The sequence below is a fragment of the Crotalus tigris genome, unplaced genomic scaffold, assembly GCF_016545835.1.
Source record: "Crotalus tigris isolate CLP2741 ecotype Arizona unplaced genomic scaffold, ASM1654583v1 scf7180000021207.2732985, whole genome shotgun sequence".
NCBI lineage: Eukaryota > Metazoa > Chordata > Lepidosauria > Squamata > Viperidae > Crotalus > Crotalus tigris.
In genome coordinates this window covers 255837-270434 of record NW_024098398.1, presented here as the reverse complement: position 1 = coordinate 270434, position 14598 = coordinate 255837, and the positions used below count along the sequence as shown (strand labels likewise).

Here is a 14598-nt window from a genome sequence, read left to right as displayed (position 1 = left end):
ATCAAGCCCACAAAATTAGCCTCTCAAACTGTGCAACTGTAAAGTTTTCTACATACAAAGGCATTGGTTAATATTTCCATCAGAGAAAAAGGCATCCACACCTGCACAAACCAAATAAGGTAGCATAATAAACAACAGAAGTCCTAATATGCATTAATCTAGCTCATATATTTTCAGTCGGCTGGCTGATTAAATTTAAAATAAATTAGATGCTATCCACCAGTCTCATTTTACACTATTAGCGGGTTGCAGGAGCTAAGCAATTTAGCTGCTCTTCCTTCCCAACACATGGCCATCCATGGTTAGCTCACACCGGCTGAATTTAAGTGACTTGTTTCTTTGATCAACCATAAATCCACCCCAATTGCAGAAAATAATTTCTGAGTACTGTATTTCCTGAAGAACAAGTATCTAAGAAGTGGGGAAAAATAAGGGCTGTTATTCTGCTATATGAGTTTCATTGTGAGATTTTAATCATTTTTCTTCTATTCATAACAGCACGATCAAATAATTCCTGCCACTTATTTTCCCCATTGTTGCTGTAATTAATGTACTACACCAACACATCAGAGAAGTTGTGTTATCCTTTGATAGAGACAGGAAGTGAGTGCTCATTCTCTCGTTTGTGTGAACATTGCTTGCTTGTGGACCACTCAAATGATAACAGAATATGAACGAAGAAAAAGCATGCTTCCTCAGAGTGTAATGAAACACAACAACTTCAACCCACAACACTACCTTTCTCCATGTGCATTCTTTTGGAGTCATGCCCACCCTCGTGGCCAGCCAGGTCACCTTCTTTTGGACCAGGTAAGACATTTGGAGATAAGCCCATCAACATCTGGTTCATGGAGAGGCCATTTTGATGGACAGCTGCTAGCACATGCAAAGAAAGAGAACAAAGAATAGAATATTATGATAAAGACATTCGACTTTGGGTAGGAAACAGTGACTTTAATTATGCCTTGTGTCTATTTAGGGAAGGGTCTGAAGGTTCTTGGCAAAGCACACAACTTCCATGCCTACCCAGGTCACAATCCCTGAGTTTTCCCAATAGATAAGAATTTTTATTCCTCGCTTAAGAAGTTGAGTACTTCCTATTTCCACTCTTGATTTTGATAACTGTGCACTAGTACAATGTAAGCATCCTTTGTCCACAACCTTTAAATTATATTCCAATTCTTGATGTTCTTTTCATTGCATCCTACAGGGTACGAGAGAGAAAAGAGAACAGATCAGCAAGGTACCTAGGTAGTTAGGAATCCAAGAAAACTTGTATTGATTGAGTTGGGTTTCAGCTCTAGCAAAAAAAGAGTAGACCCCCAGTCCAGCAGAAGAAGGATATTTATCTCTTTTTCTTCTTTGGTTTCCTTCCTTCCTTCCTTCCTTCCTTCCTTCCTTCCTTCCTTCCTTCCTTCCTTCCTTCCTTCCTTCCTTCCTTCCTCCCTCCCTCCCTCTCTCCCTCCCTCTCTCTCTCTTCTTTCTTTCTGCTTCATATTTATTCCTATTTTTCATTCTCCACCTATCCTTCTTGTACTTTAAGCTTGGAAGACACAAATAAGTTCTTCCTTTTTGCTCTAAGCCAAGAGAACAACCTGCTCAATCTTTTTATGACAGTTGGTTCTTAAAAGTCAAGGGCTCTGCCTTCAGCATAGCTGTAGCTCAGTTCAGAAGCACCCATACTGAGTTCCACAAAACTGCACTCTAAACATCTGTTTTAAAGACCACACAACTGATTCCTCAATAGACATCCATACATTTGCTCCATAAAAATAATTGAATAAATGTTATTGATCTCTGCTATATTTTGTTTAGGTACATATAAAAGTGCCTGACCTTTTGTAAATTGGATGTTACAGTTTACACTGGAACACTAGACAAAGGTGGACATTTTCTCCTTGTTGGAAATGGAGCATGACTTAGATTCAACTGTTAGTGTACAGACATATAATTTTGTATAGAATGAGTTTATTCACTTACAATAAAACTGACCAAGCATTTTGCCTCTTCCTTTAAAAAGAAATGACAGGATTTGCAAATTGCTTCCCCCCCCCCAAATATATGAAGACTGAATAGTTAACTAACCCTGTAAAATACATAAATAGCTGGGGAAATTCCCACCTTCCACCTTATGTGTGTTCTTCTTTCACAATGGTTCTCAACCTTTCCAATGCCGTGACCCCATAATACAGTTCCCCATGTTGTGGTGACCCCCAACCACTTATACATCACCAGGTGCCAGGGGCGTGGCCAAAGAAAAGGGGGAAAATGGCGGACAGCCTTGTTTGGCGATCCCCATGAAATGGTCGTTCGACCCCAAATGGGGTCCCGATCCACAGGTTGAGAACCACTGTTCTATCATCTCATCTCCATTATCTTTTCTACCTCACTGTGAAGGCTGCAACTTGATTTATATACATAGTTAAGGATGCAGGAATTGCTCCTCTAAATATAAAGATAGGCAACAAACAGCACAAGTTAGTTAAACATTTAAATTATTTTAGATTTGCGTTCTAGGTAGGGATCATGGACAGTAGATTTCTCCTGGACATGTTCTGTATCCCAGGAGCTTATAAAACAGACATAAAACTCCCAATTGTGAATCAGAGACCACAAGGAAGAAGCTTCATTTCAACAGCTCACTTTTTTTTGGGACTACAAAAGCATTCAAACTCCATTTATGGCACTTGCCATAAATCTTTAATGTTTTATCTTTATCTTTTTTGCTTTATTGATCCGATTGTAATTTCTTGGTTTGTTGTGAGTCACCCCGAGTCACCGAAAGTTGCTTTCAGTTTAATAAAATATTGTTACTGCTAATTGTTTGTAATATTTGTAATATTTGTATACAGCACTATCTTCACACACTTGTGGGTAGTCTACAAAAAAAAGTTAGAATAAATAAAAAACTGCCAAGCAGCCTGGGTCTACCATCCATCAGAAATGTAGGATTAATCTTTGACGGAAAAGACACTTATTAATCAACTCTTTTCTTAGCAGAATAATGGAATAAGTGAGTTGGAAGGAGGTCTTCTAGTCCAATCCCCTGCTCAGGCAGGAAACCCTATATCATTTCAGATAAATGGTTGTCCAATCTTTTCTTAAGCATTCTGGAGCATTCACAACTTGAGGAAGGTTGTTCTACTGATTGATTGTTCTCACTGTCAGGAAATTTCTCCTCAGTTCTAAGCTGCTTCTCTCCTTGACTGGTTTCCTTCTGTTGCTTCTTGTCATGCCTTCAGGAGCCTTGGAAAATAGCTTCACTCCCTCTTCTTTGTGGCAGCCCCTGAGATATTGGAAGACTGCTATCATGTCATCCCTCGTCCTTCTCTTCCTTAAACTAGACCAGGGGTAGGCAACCTTGGCTCTTTTATGACTCCCAGAATTCCTGAGCCAGCATAGCTGGCTCAGGAATTCTGGGAGTTGAAGTCCATGAGTCATAAAAGAGCCAAGGTTGCCTATCCCTGAACTAGACCTACCCAATTCCTGCAATCATTCTTCATGTTTTAGCCTCCAGTCCCCTCTTGCCTATTCTTTGCAGATTTTCAGAAGCACTAAAGACATTTTGGAAAACCGAAAAGTCCCTAGCAAAATGTATCTCTCTGTAAGAAGATGTGAAATGAATTAAAACACGTTCCACAAGAAATGGGACAGACGTGCAATTTACAGCTTCTCCCTTGCTCCCCTCTTTACATAACTATTATCACTCCATGACAACATCTATTGCTTTGTGCCTCGCGTATGTAAGCATGTCACTGCAGATCAAACAAATTGTCTTAAATAGTATAAGAAAGTGGTAAGAAAGCAAGTGATGCATTTATGCATAACCTGAACTTTCCTTTTAATGCTCTACTTACCATAAGCACCACTTCCTCAATTTCAAAAGTCTACAACACATGGCCTTTCTTTACACAATAACACTAATGCCCAAACTCAAGGAACATATTAAAGTGCATGTCACAGAGTATTCATTTCACTTTCAGAGAACTGAAAAAAAAAATAGAGCAAAGAGCAAACTTGAGAATGTTATGGGTTTAAAAAAAAAATGGGACAAGGGGAAATCTTATATAAATGGGCAGCCACAAAGTCCCCCAGTGTTAATATCCTTTTTACAGAAGAAAAATAAAAGACTTCCTAATGTTAAGCAATGTTTCTGAAGTCCAATTGAGATGTACAATGGCATGCAGCACAAATAAAGATAAAAATTATTTTGTTTATATCTGCTAGCCAAATACAGCAGCAACAATGCTACGTTTTTTAAAAAACAACAACCACAAACAAACCCAGATTTGTCTGAGAAGTACTCCAAACGTATATTAAATTAATCATAATTTCTGTTAAAAGGGAGCGTTGTCTCCCCTCTTCTTTTCTAGAGCTATAAAAATGAAAAGGGATTGAGAACTTGGATCAAACCTGGCTCATAAATCACAACCAAACTAACCTAAAACAAGCTTGTAGTATCAGCTTATGGCACACCCGACATTTGAGACTACAAATACAGAGAAATATTTTTTTGCTGAGAAAGGCAAAAGCCCCTTTGCCCATCGTTGTTTTGTTTTGCTTCACAACTGACTTTTGACCCTGATTGGTCTCAGGATGGTCTCTGTTTCAAGAAGATGAGTCAACTCTGTTCTGGTTTAATTGAAACAACAAGCAAAATGGGTGTTTTGTTTTGAACTGCTGCAGTTGGTTCAAAGTAGACCTTACTGCTCAGCTTTTCTGTCTGGCAGCCTGCTGCCCACCCCAAGAGCTTTAGATGCTTCTTGAAGATGCCTTTTCCATAAGTCTGGTTGAGAACTTACATCTCTTTGCCTTCCACACAGACACTACGGCGACATACAGCTGTTAACAAAAGATGCCTGATGCCATAATTCCCACCACATTACCACGTAACCTTCCCAGTTCACTTGGGCCTTTAAGTACATGAAGGAATTTGTAGTGAGGAAGCTCAGAAAAATAGGAGAGGATTTCAGTAATTTTGTTCACCTTTTTTGCAATTAACTTTCTCTCGTATCGTTTCCTACCTCAGAGTTCTCTCAGTTTTTGTTTTTAGGTTGCAAAATCACTGGACAAAAGTTTACCCCAACATGGGTGGCAGTGTCATCCTTTATGTGTGGAATGGGATGAACTTCAGGAGGTTAGGAGACAGGCCATTACATGTCTCTCTCCGTTCTCTCCTTGGAAGAGTGAGGAAAAAAATTGAGTGGATACTGATTGGCGTAGCCCAACGAAAGGGTTTGAATTGGCTTCACAACTGTTTCATGGGGAGGATGGAGATCCTGGTGATAGCAAAGGGCACATTTATTATTGGAGGGATTTGAAACAGTGGTGGCAAAAGAAAATACCCAGCGACCTACGGATTCTGTCTGAAGAACTTTCGGTTCGGGCAGGGGAGCTGGATACGCTGCTGCTACGATGTGAGGATGGATGGCTACCAGGCCTTCGACCGTCTTCGAGAGATGGAGCAGGGGAAGGACTGTCTGGAACTCGTTCCTGTAAAATCATCAAGACAAAACAGTTAAAAGGAAAGAACCTCTTAAAGTTGTCTAAATATTCCAAACGCCATATTACTGAACGTTGGGATTACCAAGCTTAACCAAGTTTTTCATTTTCATGTAATTTCTGTTTCTCAAAACTCAAGTGGATATGACATAGCAAACAAACCATGTTACACTGAAAGCAGGGCAGGAGCTCAAAAACTAAGTTAACAGGAACAATTTAATGGGATATCTTTCTCACTTACACCTCATCAAACATAAATAGGCTAATAAAATATTTTAAGACACAGAGCTTTTGATTTAACATACTTATTTCTATCTTTATTATACGTGTCCGGGACTTCAGATTACATCAAATGTTTCTTTTCTTTCTTTCTTTCTTTCTTTCTTTCTTTCTTTCTTTCTTTCTTTCTTTCTTTCTTTCTTTTTCTTTCTTTTTTTCTTTCTCTCTCTCTCTCTCTTCTTTCTCTCTCTGTTTCTATCTTTCTTTCCCTTTCTTTCTTTCTTTTTCTCTTTTTGTCTGTCTATCTTTATTTTCCTTCCTTCTTCCCTTCCTCCCCCTTTCTCTCTCTTTCTTTCTTTCTTTCTTTCTTTCTTTCTTTCTTTCTTTCTTTCTTTCTCTCTTCTTTCTCTCTTCTTTCTTTCTCTCTCTCTTTCTATCTTTTTCTTTCTTTCTTTCTTTCTTTCTCTCTTTTCTTTCTCTCTCTCTATTTCTTTTTCTTTCTTTCTTTCTTTCTTTTTCTTTTCTTTCTTCCTTTTCTTTCTTTTTCTCTCTTTATTTTCCTTTGTTCCTTCCTCTGTCCCTTCTTTCCTTCCTTCCTTCCTTCCTTCCTTCCTTCCTTCCTCCCTTCCTCCCTCCCTCCCTCCCTCCCTCCCTCCCTCCCTCTCTCTCTCTCTCTCTCTCTCTCTCTCTCTCTCTCTTTTCTTTTCTCCTACAAATCAAATCTAATTGTTGAGAAGCATTCTGGGCTGCCCAGAGATTCCTTCCTGCTATCCAATATTCTTGATTCCATTGGGCCAAAACAGAACCCGAAAATCTGTCCATCTTGATGGCGGTTGACTGTAGCTTAACATTTCCACCAAAGGCAAGTAAGCGATGTGGGTTTCCTCCCTTTGCTTTACCTTGTTCCCATTCAGTATTTCTGCAGTCCTTCTGGCCAGATAAATTGCAAGGGTAGAAAGAAATCATGAGTGAACACTATTGCCAAGTATCTCTTCAAGATAAACTTTTCTGTAACACGATCATGGTCAGCTGATGAAAGACAAGGCGGGCATTTGGGAACTAGGAAGCAGAGCTTGTGAGCCATGGGGATCGTAAAAATGGGCTCTTGAGGAATGCATCCCATTGTCTGTGCCTGAATGTTACATTAAAATTAAAAGAGATCTCTTCCAGTGCATGTTTTTTATTGATCTTGTCATTACAGGATCTGAATTCACAAGTATCTATAAAGCAGTGTTAGAACAGGGCTATAAATTGCCAGAATTGCTTCAAACAATGTTTGCAACTGTGGATTGGATTACTGTAGTCCATGCTAATTAAATGCTTGTAATGAATTCCATCAAAAGCATCTCCTTTATTTTTTTTTAATCACTCCACATTGCATTGGACTCTGTATTGAGTTTAGGTGGCATCATAGAGTTGAAAGAGCCCCGTTACACATTATCTAAAAAGCCATGTTAAATATACATGGAAAAGAGGGAATTGATCATGGGAACTAATCTTCTAACATACAAAAGCAAAAATTCAGATGTCTACACTGTACATGATAGTTGCTTCACAATACAAAAGTGTTCATTCCTACCCTGATTATGGAGTATTTGTTATTAATTATCTCTCCTTTTTGAGACTTGGAGATGCATCATTTGTCATACGATAACTCTAAAACTGATTGTAGGTTATAATCACATAATCTGTAGGATTAATATAGATGTAATTCCATGTCCAATAGCACTGGATGTTGCTTTCTTAAGGAGAAAGAATATTTTGCAACTGAGCTGAACTTACAGAAAAGTTGCTCCTCGTATTATTTAATAAGGTAAAAAGTTACTGTGCTCCTGAGCTGAACTCAGTTTCCTGCTGACAGCATCCATACAGTGTTCTTGGCAATGTTATGAGAGTGGTTTGCCAGTGTCTTTTTCTGGGATGGTTTTCAGGCTTCTGAGGTTAGCCAGGAAAACAGTAAAGCAAATCTCTACCCTTATGCTATGTTCATTTTCTCATTAGGAATTATTTCTAAGCCCGATAAGGCTGCATGCTTTCAGAACGCAGGCGGAAATTTACATAGCTGAATAATAACTTGATAAAGGAAATCCACGTTAGCATAATTCTGAAGGCAGAACTCTGCCTCTCAATTTCCACCTGGATAATAATAATAATAATAATAATAATAATAATAATAATAATAATCCCCCAGTGAGGCACTACCTTGACGTGGTTGTGGGGCTTGTGTACTCTGAGGAAGATGAGAGCTATGCCAGAGGTTCAACCATACTGGACAGGTCTCATCAGAGGAGTCAGACAAAGAGTGTCTCTCCCATAAAAAATATGGTGAGACGTAAATTTCAGAATGCCATACCGGCTCGGATGTCGCCCGGGTTAACAAGGTCCGCACTAGATATTGGAGTTCCTGGATATCTGGTGAAAAATGGGTTACAGGACTCAGGACTGTTGGCTGAGCAACCAGGGCCAGCAGCTGCAGAACTACTGGAAGAAAAGGTGTTTACCCGTCGCAGATACACAGTGATGGAAAACAAAGAAATAATGATCTGTTACTACAGATCAAGTCCAACAAGAAGAGGATATCTAAAACGAATGCACCAGTTCTGGAAAGAACAACATCCAGAATCAGAAATAACAGAACAGAGACTAGCAGATCAACGCCGATTTATAACACGAAATAAAGTATTCACAGAAACAGAATTGGACGAACTGCAAAGGTTTACCCAGGGCAAAGAAATCAAAGCCTTACAAGAAGTAATTCAGAATGTAGAGGCAAACCAAGGGGAGTTGGCAGTGAAAGAATCCAGTAGAGATATACAACTGTTCTCATTTGGAAACCAGGCGCCTATTCCTCAGGAAGAACAAAACCTTCTAACTAAAGAAATAAAAGAATTGAAACAAAGAATAACTGAGCATCTAGAACAGCACAAAAACAACAGAATAAGGCTGCCTGCATTGAAGCTTGTTTCAAAGAAACAGCTAGCACAAGCATTAAAAGATGCAAATACTGCAATAGCAAGTATAAGCACCAATTCACTGCAAGAAACAAACCAACTAATGTACAGCACAGCTGCAGTTATAACTGAATACCTGGGATGCAAAATCAACAAAGAAGAAAAACAAACAAACAATGCACCACAAAAATGGAAGGTTAGACTAGAAAATAAGATCAACAAGTTAAGATCACATGCAAGCAAGCTAGAACAGATGAAAGAAAAGAAGCTGAAGAACAAGAAGACCAAAGAATACCTAATCAAGAAATACCACTTAGACACAAGGAAGATCAAGGAAGCACTGGAAATAATAAAGCAACAAATAACAGCTATAGCCAGGAAAATCAGTAGATATGAAGCTCGAATTGCAAACTATAGGCAAAACCTCCAATTTCAATCCAATCAGAAACATTTCTACCAATCCATCAATGGAGAAACTGCAAGGAATCAGTCAGTACCTGACAAGAAAGAAACAGTGCAGTTCTGGAAGCAGATATGGGATAACCCAAAGAAATACAACAAGGATGCGGCTTGGTTAAAAGAGATGGATGCAAATAAAACAGAAGTTGAAATGAAAGAACTAGTAATAACAACAAAAATGGTAGAAAAAAGAGCAAGAAAAATCAAAAATTGGTCAGCACCAGGTGAAGATGAACTGCATGGGTTTTGGTTGAAACATCTAACTGTTATACACCCACTCATTGCCAAACAGTTCAACAATATACTACAAGGAGGAGAAATTGAAAAGTGGCTAAAAACTGGGAAAACCTACCTAATAATGAAAAATCCAGCAAAAGGGGCAACACCAGGTAACTACAGGCCAATTACCTGCTTACCAACAACTTTCAAATTACTAACTGGTGTGGTAGCTGATGCAGTCCAACAGCATCTAGTTGAAAACAATCTCTTTCCACCTGAGCAGAAAGGAAACCGCCCCAATAGCAGAGGAACAAAAGATCAACTCCTAATAGACAAAATGATCTGGGAAAACTGCAAGAGAAGGAAGACCAACCTGAATGTTGCATGGATTGACTACAAAAAGGCATTTGACTCTCTGCCACATGATTGGATAATAAAGTGCCTAGAAATAACAGGAGTCAGTAGAAAAATCAGAAAATTTGTGCAAAGATCGATGGCACAATGGAAGACACAGTTGCAGATCAATGGTGAGAAGCTGGGAGAGGTTAATATCAAGAGAGGAATATTGCAAGGAGATTCATTATCACCATTACTATTTGTTATTGCACTGTTTCCTCTGTCAACAATACTGAATAACTCAGGACATGGTTATCAAACATCAAAAACATCTGCTAGACTATCCCACCTCCTCTACATGGATGATCTGAAGCTGTATGGAAAAACATCATCTGAAATAGAATCGCTGCTCAACACTGTCCGTATATATAGCCAAGATATTGTAATGGAGTTTGGCTTGGACAAATGTGCCACACTTACTATCAAACAAGGAAAAATAGTGAAAAATGAAGGAATCAAGATGCCCCACGAAAATAACATTAAGAGTCTGGATGAGGAAGAGTACTACAAATACGTGGGTATCCTTCAAGCTGACAACATCAAGCACACTGAAGTCAAGAAAAAGATTAGAGGTGAATACATCAAGAGAGTGAAGAAGATCTTAAAGTCCAAACTCAATGGAGGAAATACCATAAGGGCACTCAACACCTGGGCAATCCCAGTCATTAGGTACACAGCTGGAATAGTGGACTGGACTCAAGCAGAACTAAAAGCAATGGATAGGCAGACCAGAAAAATAATGACAATGAATCACGCCCTTCATCCACGCAGTGACATTGATAGACTTTATCTACCAAGGCAAATAGGTGGTCGTGGAATGCTACAAGTACATCAGATGGTTGAAGAAGAAAAAATGGCTTTGGAAGAATATCTGAAGAACAATGATGAAGATGCACTGAAATTAGTATATCAGGAAGGCTTACTAACTACTGGAGAGACCAAACTGGCCTACAAGAAAGATCAAATGAAGAACAGAATAGAGGCATGGGAAGACAAAGCACTACATGGCAAATACATGAAAAAAATAGCTGGGAAAGCAGATAATAATAAAACCTGGCAATGGCTAAGAGCAGGAAAATTGAAGAAAGAGACCGAGGGACTAATTCTGGCTGCACAAGACCAAGCCTTAAGGACAAATGCATACAAAGTCAAAATTGAGAAGACAGCAACAGACAGTAAGTGCCGCATATGCAAAGAAGCTGAAGAAACAGTGGACCACTTGGTAAGCTGTTGCAAGAAGATTGCACAGAATGATTACAAGCAGCGGCATGACAAAGTAGCAACAATGGTGCATTGGAAGATCTGCAAAAAATATCATTTGCCTGTAAGCAAAAACTGGTGGGATCATAAAATTGAGAAAGTCATAGAAAATGATAAAATTAAACTGCTCTGGGACTTCAGAATTCAAACAGACAAGCACTGCAACATAACACCCCAGACTTAACAATTGTCGATAAGAAAGACAAAAAAGTCTGGATAGTGGACGTGGCAGTGCCTGGAGACAGCAGAATAGAAGAGAAAGAACTGGAGAAGATAACAAAAATACAAAGACCTACAAATAGAAATAGAAAGACTGTGGCAAAAGCAAGCAAGGGTAGTACCAATAGTCATAGGCTCCTTGGGTGCAATCCCAAAACAACTGGAGCACCACTTGAACACCATTGGCATTGACAAATTCGCTATTAGTCAATTGCAAAAGGCGGCCTTATTAGGAACTGCTTCCATCCTGCGACGATATCTGTAATACCATAAAACATCCACATCTGCCTATCCCAGGTCCTGGGTAAGGACTCGATAGGTAGACAAAATTCCAAATCCAGTCTGAACATCTGGCTGACTGTGCGATGATCAATAATAATAATAATAAGTTGGAAGGGACCTTGGAGGTCATCTAGTCCAACCCCCTGCTCAGGCAGGAAACCCTACACCATTTCGGACAAATGGCTGTCCAGTCTCTTCTTAAAAACTTCCAGTGTTGGAGCATTTACTGCTTCTGGAGGCAGGTTGTTCCACTGATTAAGTGTTCTCACTGTCAGGAAGTTTCTCCGTAGTTCTAGGTTGCTTCTCTCCTTGATTAGTTTCCACCCATTGCTTCTTGTCCTGCCTTCAGGTGCTTTGGAAAATAGCTTGATTCCCTCTTCTTTATGGCAGCCCCTGAGATCTTGGAATACTGCTATCATGTCCCCCCTCGTCCTTCTCTTCGTTAAACTAGACATACCCAATTCTAGCAACCGTTCCTTATATGTTTTAGCCTCCAGTCCGCTAATCATCTTTGTTGCTCTTTTCTGTACTCATGGATAGGTGGATATGTGCCATTCCCTTAATACAAACATCTATAGAGAAGAGAATTTACAGGTAGTTCAAGACTTATGACCACAGTTGAGCCCAAAATGTACATTGTTAAGTAAGACATTTATTAAGTGAGTTTTGTTGTCCCATTTTGCGACCCTTAAGTGAATCATTGCAGTTCATAACTTAGTAACCCAGTTGTTAAGCGAATCCGGCTTCCCCATTGACTTTGCTGGTCAGAAGGCCACAAAACGGGATTGCGTGACCTTGGGCCACAGCAGCAGTCATTAATAGGAGCCAGTTGCCAAGCATCTGATTTTGGATCACACGACCACGGAGATGCTGCAAAAGGTCGTAAATGTGAAAAAGGGTCATAAGTCACATTTTTCAATGCAGTTGTAAATTTGAATGGTCATGAAATGAACTGCTGTAAGTTGAGAACTATCTAGGTTCTCTGACGTTGTACCCACCAGAAAGAATCCCCCCCCCCAAAAAAAATTGTCAGAAGAAGTTATATTGTTGAAAGCAAATTGCTTATTTTTTTAAAAAAAAAGAATCCATGGGGATTTTTAAAAAGGTTTTCAGTGAGGATTATATACAGTGGTGGGATTCAGCCGGTTCGCACCAGTTTGGCAGAACCAGCAGCTAATTTTTTGTTGCCCAGGCCCAGAATGGACTTTCGAAAGCAGTATCCACACAGAGAACCAGTTGTTCACTCACACACACAAACACACACACACACACACACAAATGCTAATTTTTAGATTTTTGCTGACAAAGAATTAAAGGGAGACTAGTATAGCTATTTATATATTATATATTATACATAATATATTATATATACCAATGGTGGCAAATCTATGGCACTGGTGCCAGAGGCGGCACTCAGAGCTCTCTCTGTGGGCATGTGCACCGTCGCCTCAGTCCTAGGCCTTCAGCTGGGTTTTATAAAACCTTTTCGCTTTAGGCCTCCACCGCCATGTGCAAAAAAAAAAAAAAAGGTTCAATCAGTCAATTTCAACTTCTTACAGGGAAAAAAAAGATCTTGCAAAGATGGAATTGATTGATTGAACTTTTTAGCCCCATCCAGTCTGCCGTTACCACCGCAGCCATGCCCACCCAATTGGCCACACCACCCAGCACTCGACAATGCATAAGTGGGTTTTGGGTTGCAGTTTGGGCACTCAGTCTCTAAAAGGTTCGCCATCACTGATATATACCATCCTTTTTTTTTTTTCCTGAATATTGAATGTCAGATAACAAGACAGTGGAGGAGATCCAGTTTTTTCTTCAGATTCTGAGGTGAATATGAAGGATTTTATTGCTTTGTTTCCTATCACAGAAGTTAAACTGACAGTCAGTTTTTCAGTGGAGATACGTCACTTATTTCGACAACCAAGAACTGATAGCATCAAAGAAGCTCAGGCCAAGATACAAGAGGAACAGAAGAAGAAAAAAGCACTAGAATTAAGCTACAGGGTTAGTTCAACATGCTTTATTTTTTGGGGGGGAGGATTTGACTGAGGGCGCAATTGTACATATCATTAAATAAATCAAACCAGAATTCTCAACTACAATAATAGTTGATCACGTGATCTTTTAATATGGTAGTTTTCTAAGGTTTTTTTTTTTCAAAAAAATATGCATCCTTCAGCAAAATAAAATACCAGAAATAATATTAAATCAACCCCCCCTTTTTTGTAAAGTTATATCAGTGTATATATGTACATCATTAAGAGAAGGAGAGATGTTGGTATCTGATAAACATCAGTCTAAAAAGCTAACGGTAATTCTTTAAACTGTTATAGAACACCTGAATGCATTTCTTGTAACAAATTAGTGGAGCCACTTCTGGGAAAGTAGGAGAAAGAATAACTGTTTTGCTTAAATTTAGTTGATTGTCCTTTTACAGCGATGCACATTACTTCAAAAAGCTGCTATAAATCTGCTGAAAAATGAATTGATTTATCAATTTATCTGTCTTGAACTCCTTTAGGAAAAGAAAGATATAAATATAATTAAAAAAAATAAACAAAGAGCTCATAATTATTTTTGGTCCTGCTTGTCTCCTACTGCAATTCTTAGATTTGCCGTAAATGGACAACTTATATCTGCAAGCAGCATTTAACAGAATCACAGAATAACTGAATTGAAAGGGACTTTGGAGGTCTTCTAGTCCAACCTCCCCCCTCAAGCAGGAGATCCTGTACAAATGGCTATCTAGTCTCTCCTTGAAAGCCTTCAGTGATGGAGCAACCGCAACCTCTGAAGGCAAGCCATTCCCGTGGACAATTGTTTTCACCATCAGGAAATTTCTCCTTAGTTCTAGATTGCTTCTCTCCTTAATTAGTAATCCTTAATAATTAGTAATCCTTGATTTACGTAACCCAGGAGAAATAGCAGCAACTTCAATAAAGGTGAGCAGCCTGCATCTTTGTCACCTGGCAAGGTAGAAGGATACTGGCCAAATCCAGAAAAAAAATGTCAAAAAAATTAAAGCTGAAGAAAAAAGCAATGTACCTTGTTACTAGCGAAAGGCTCAGTACAGTTTTACTTTACAGGT

At 39.1% G+C, this 14598-nt stretch overlaps 1 protein-coding gene across 1 annotated transcript in view; it reads right to left on the bottom strand.

The window, feature by feature from the left end:
• The window catches only part of DACH1 (dachshund family transcription factor 1), a 354082-nt gene that overhangs the window by 94506 nt on the left and 244978 nt on the right, over positions 1 to 14598 (bottom strand). The window contains exons 5-6 of the mRNA XM_039369714.1: positions 5358 to 5493; positions 739 to 876 (exon numbers count right to left, since the gene is read on the bottom strand). Of these exons, the coding sequence (XP_039225648.1) occupies positions 739 to 876; positions 5358 to 5493 (274 nt within the window). The remainder of the gene's footprint in view (positions 1 to 738; positions 877 to 5357; positions 5494 to 14598) is intronic.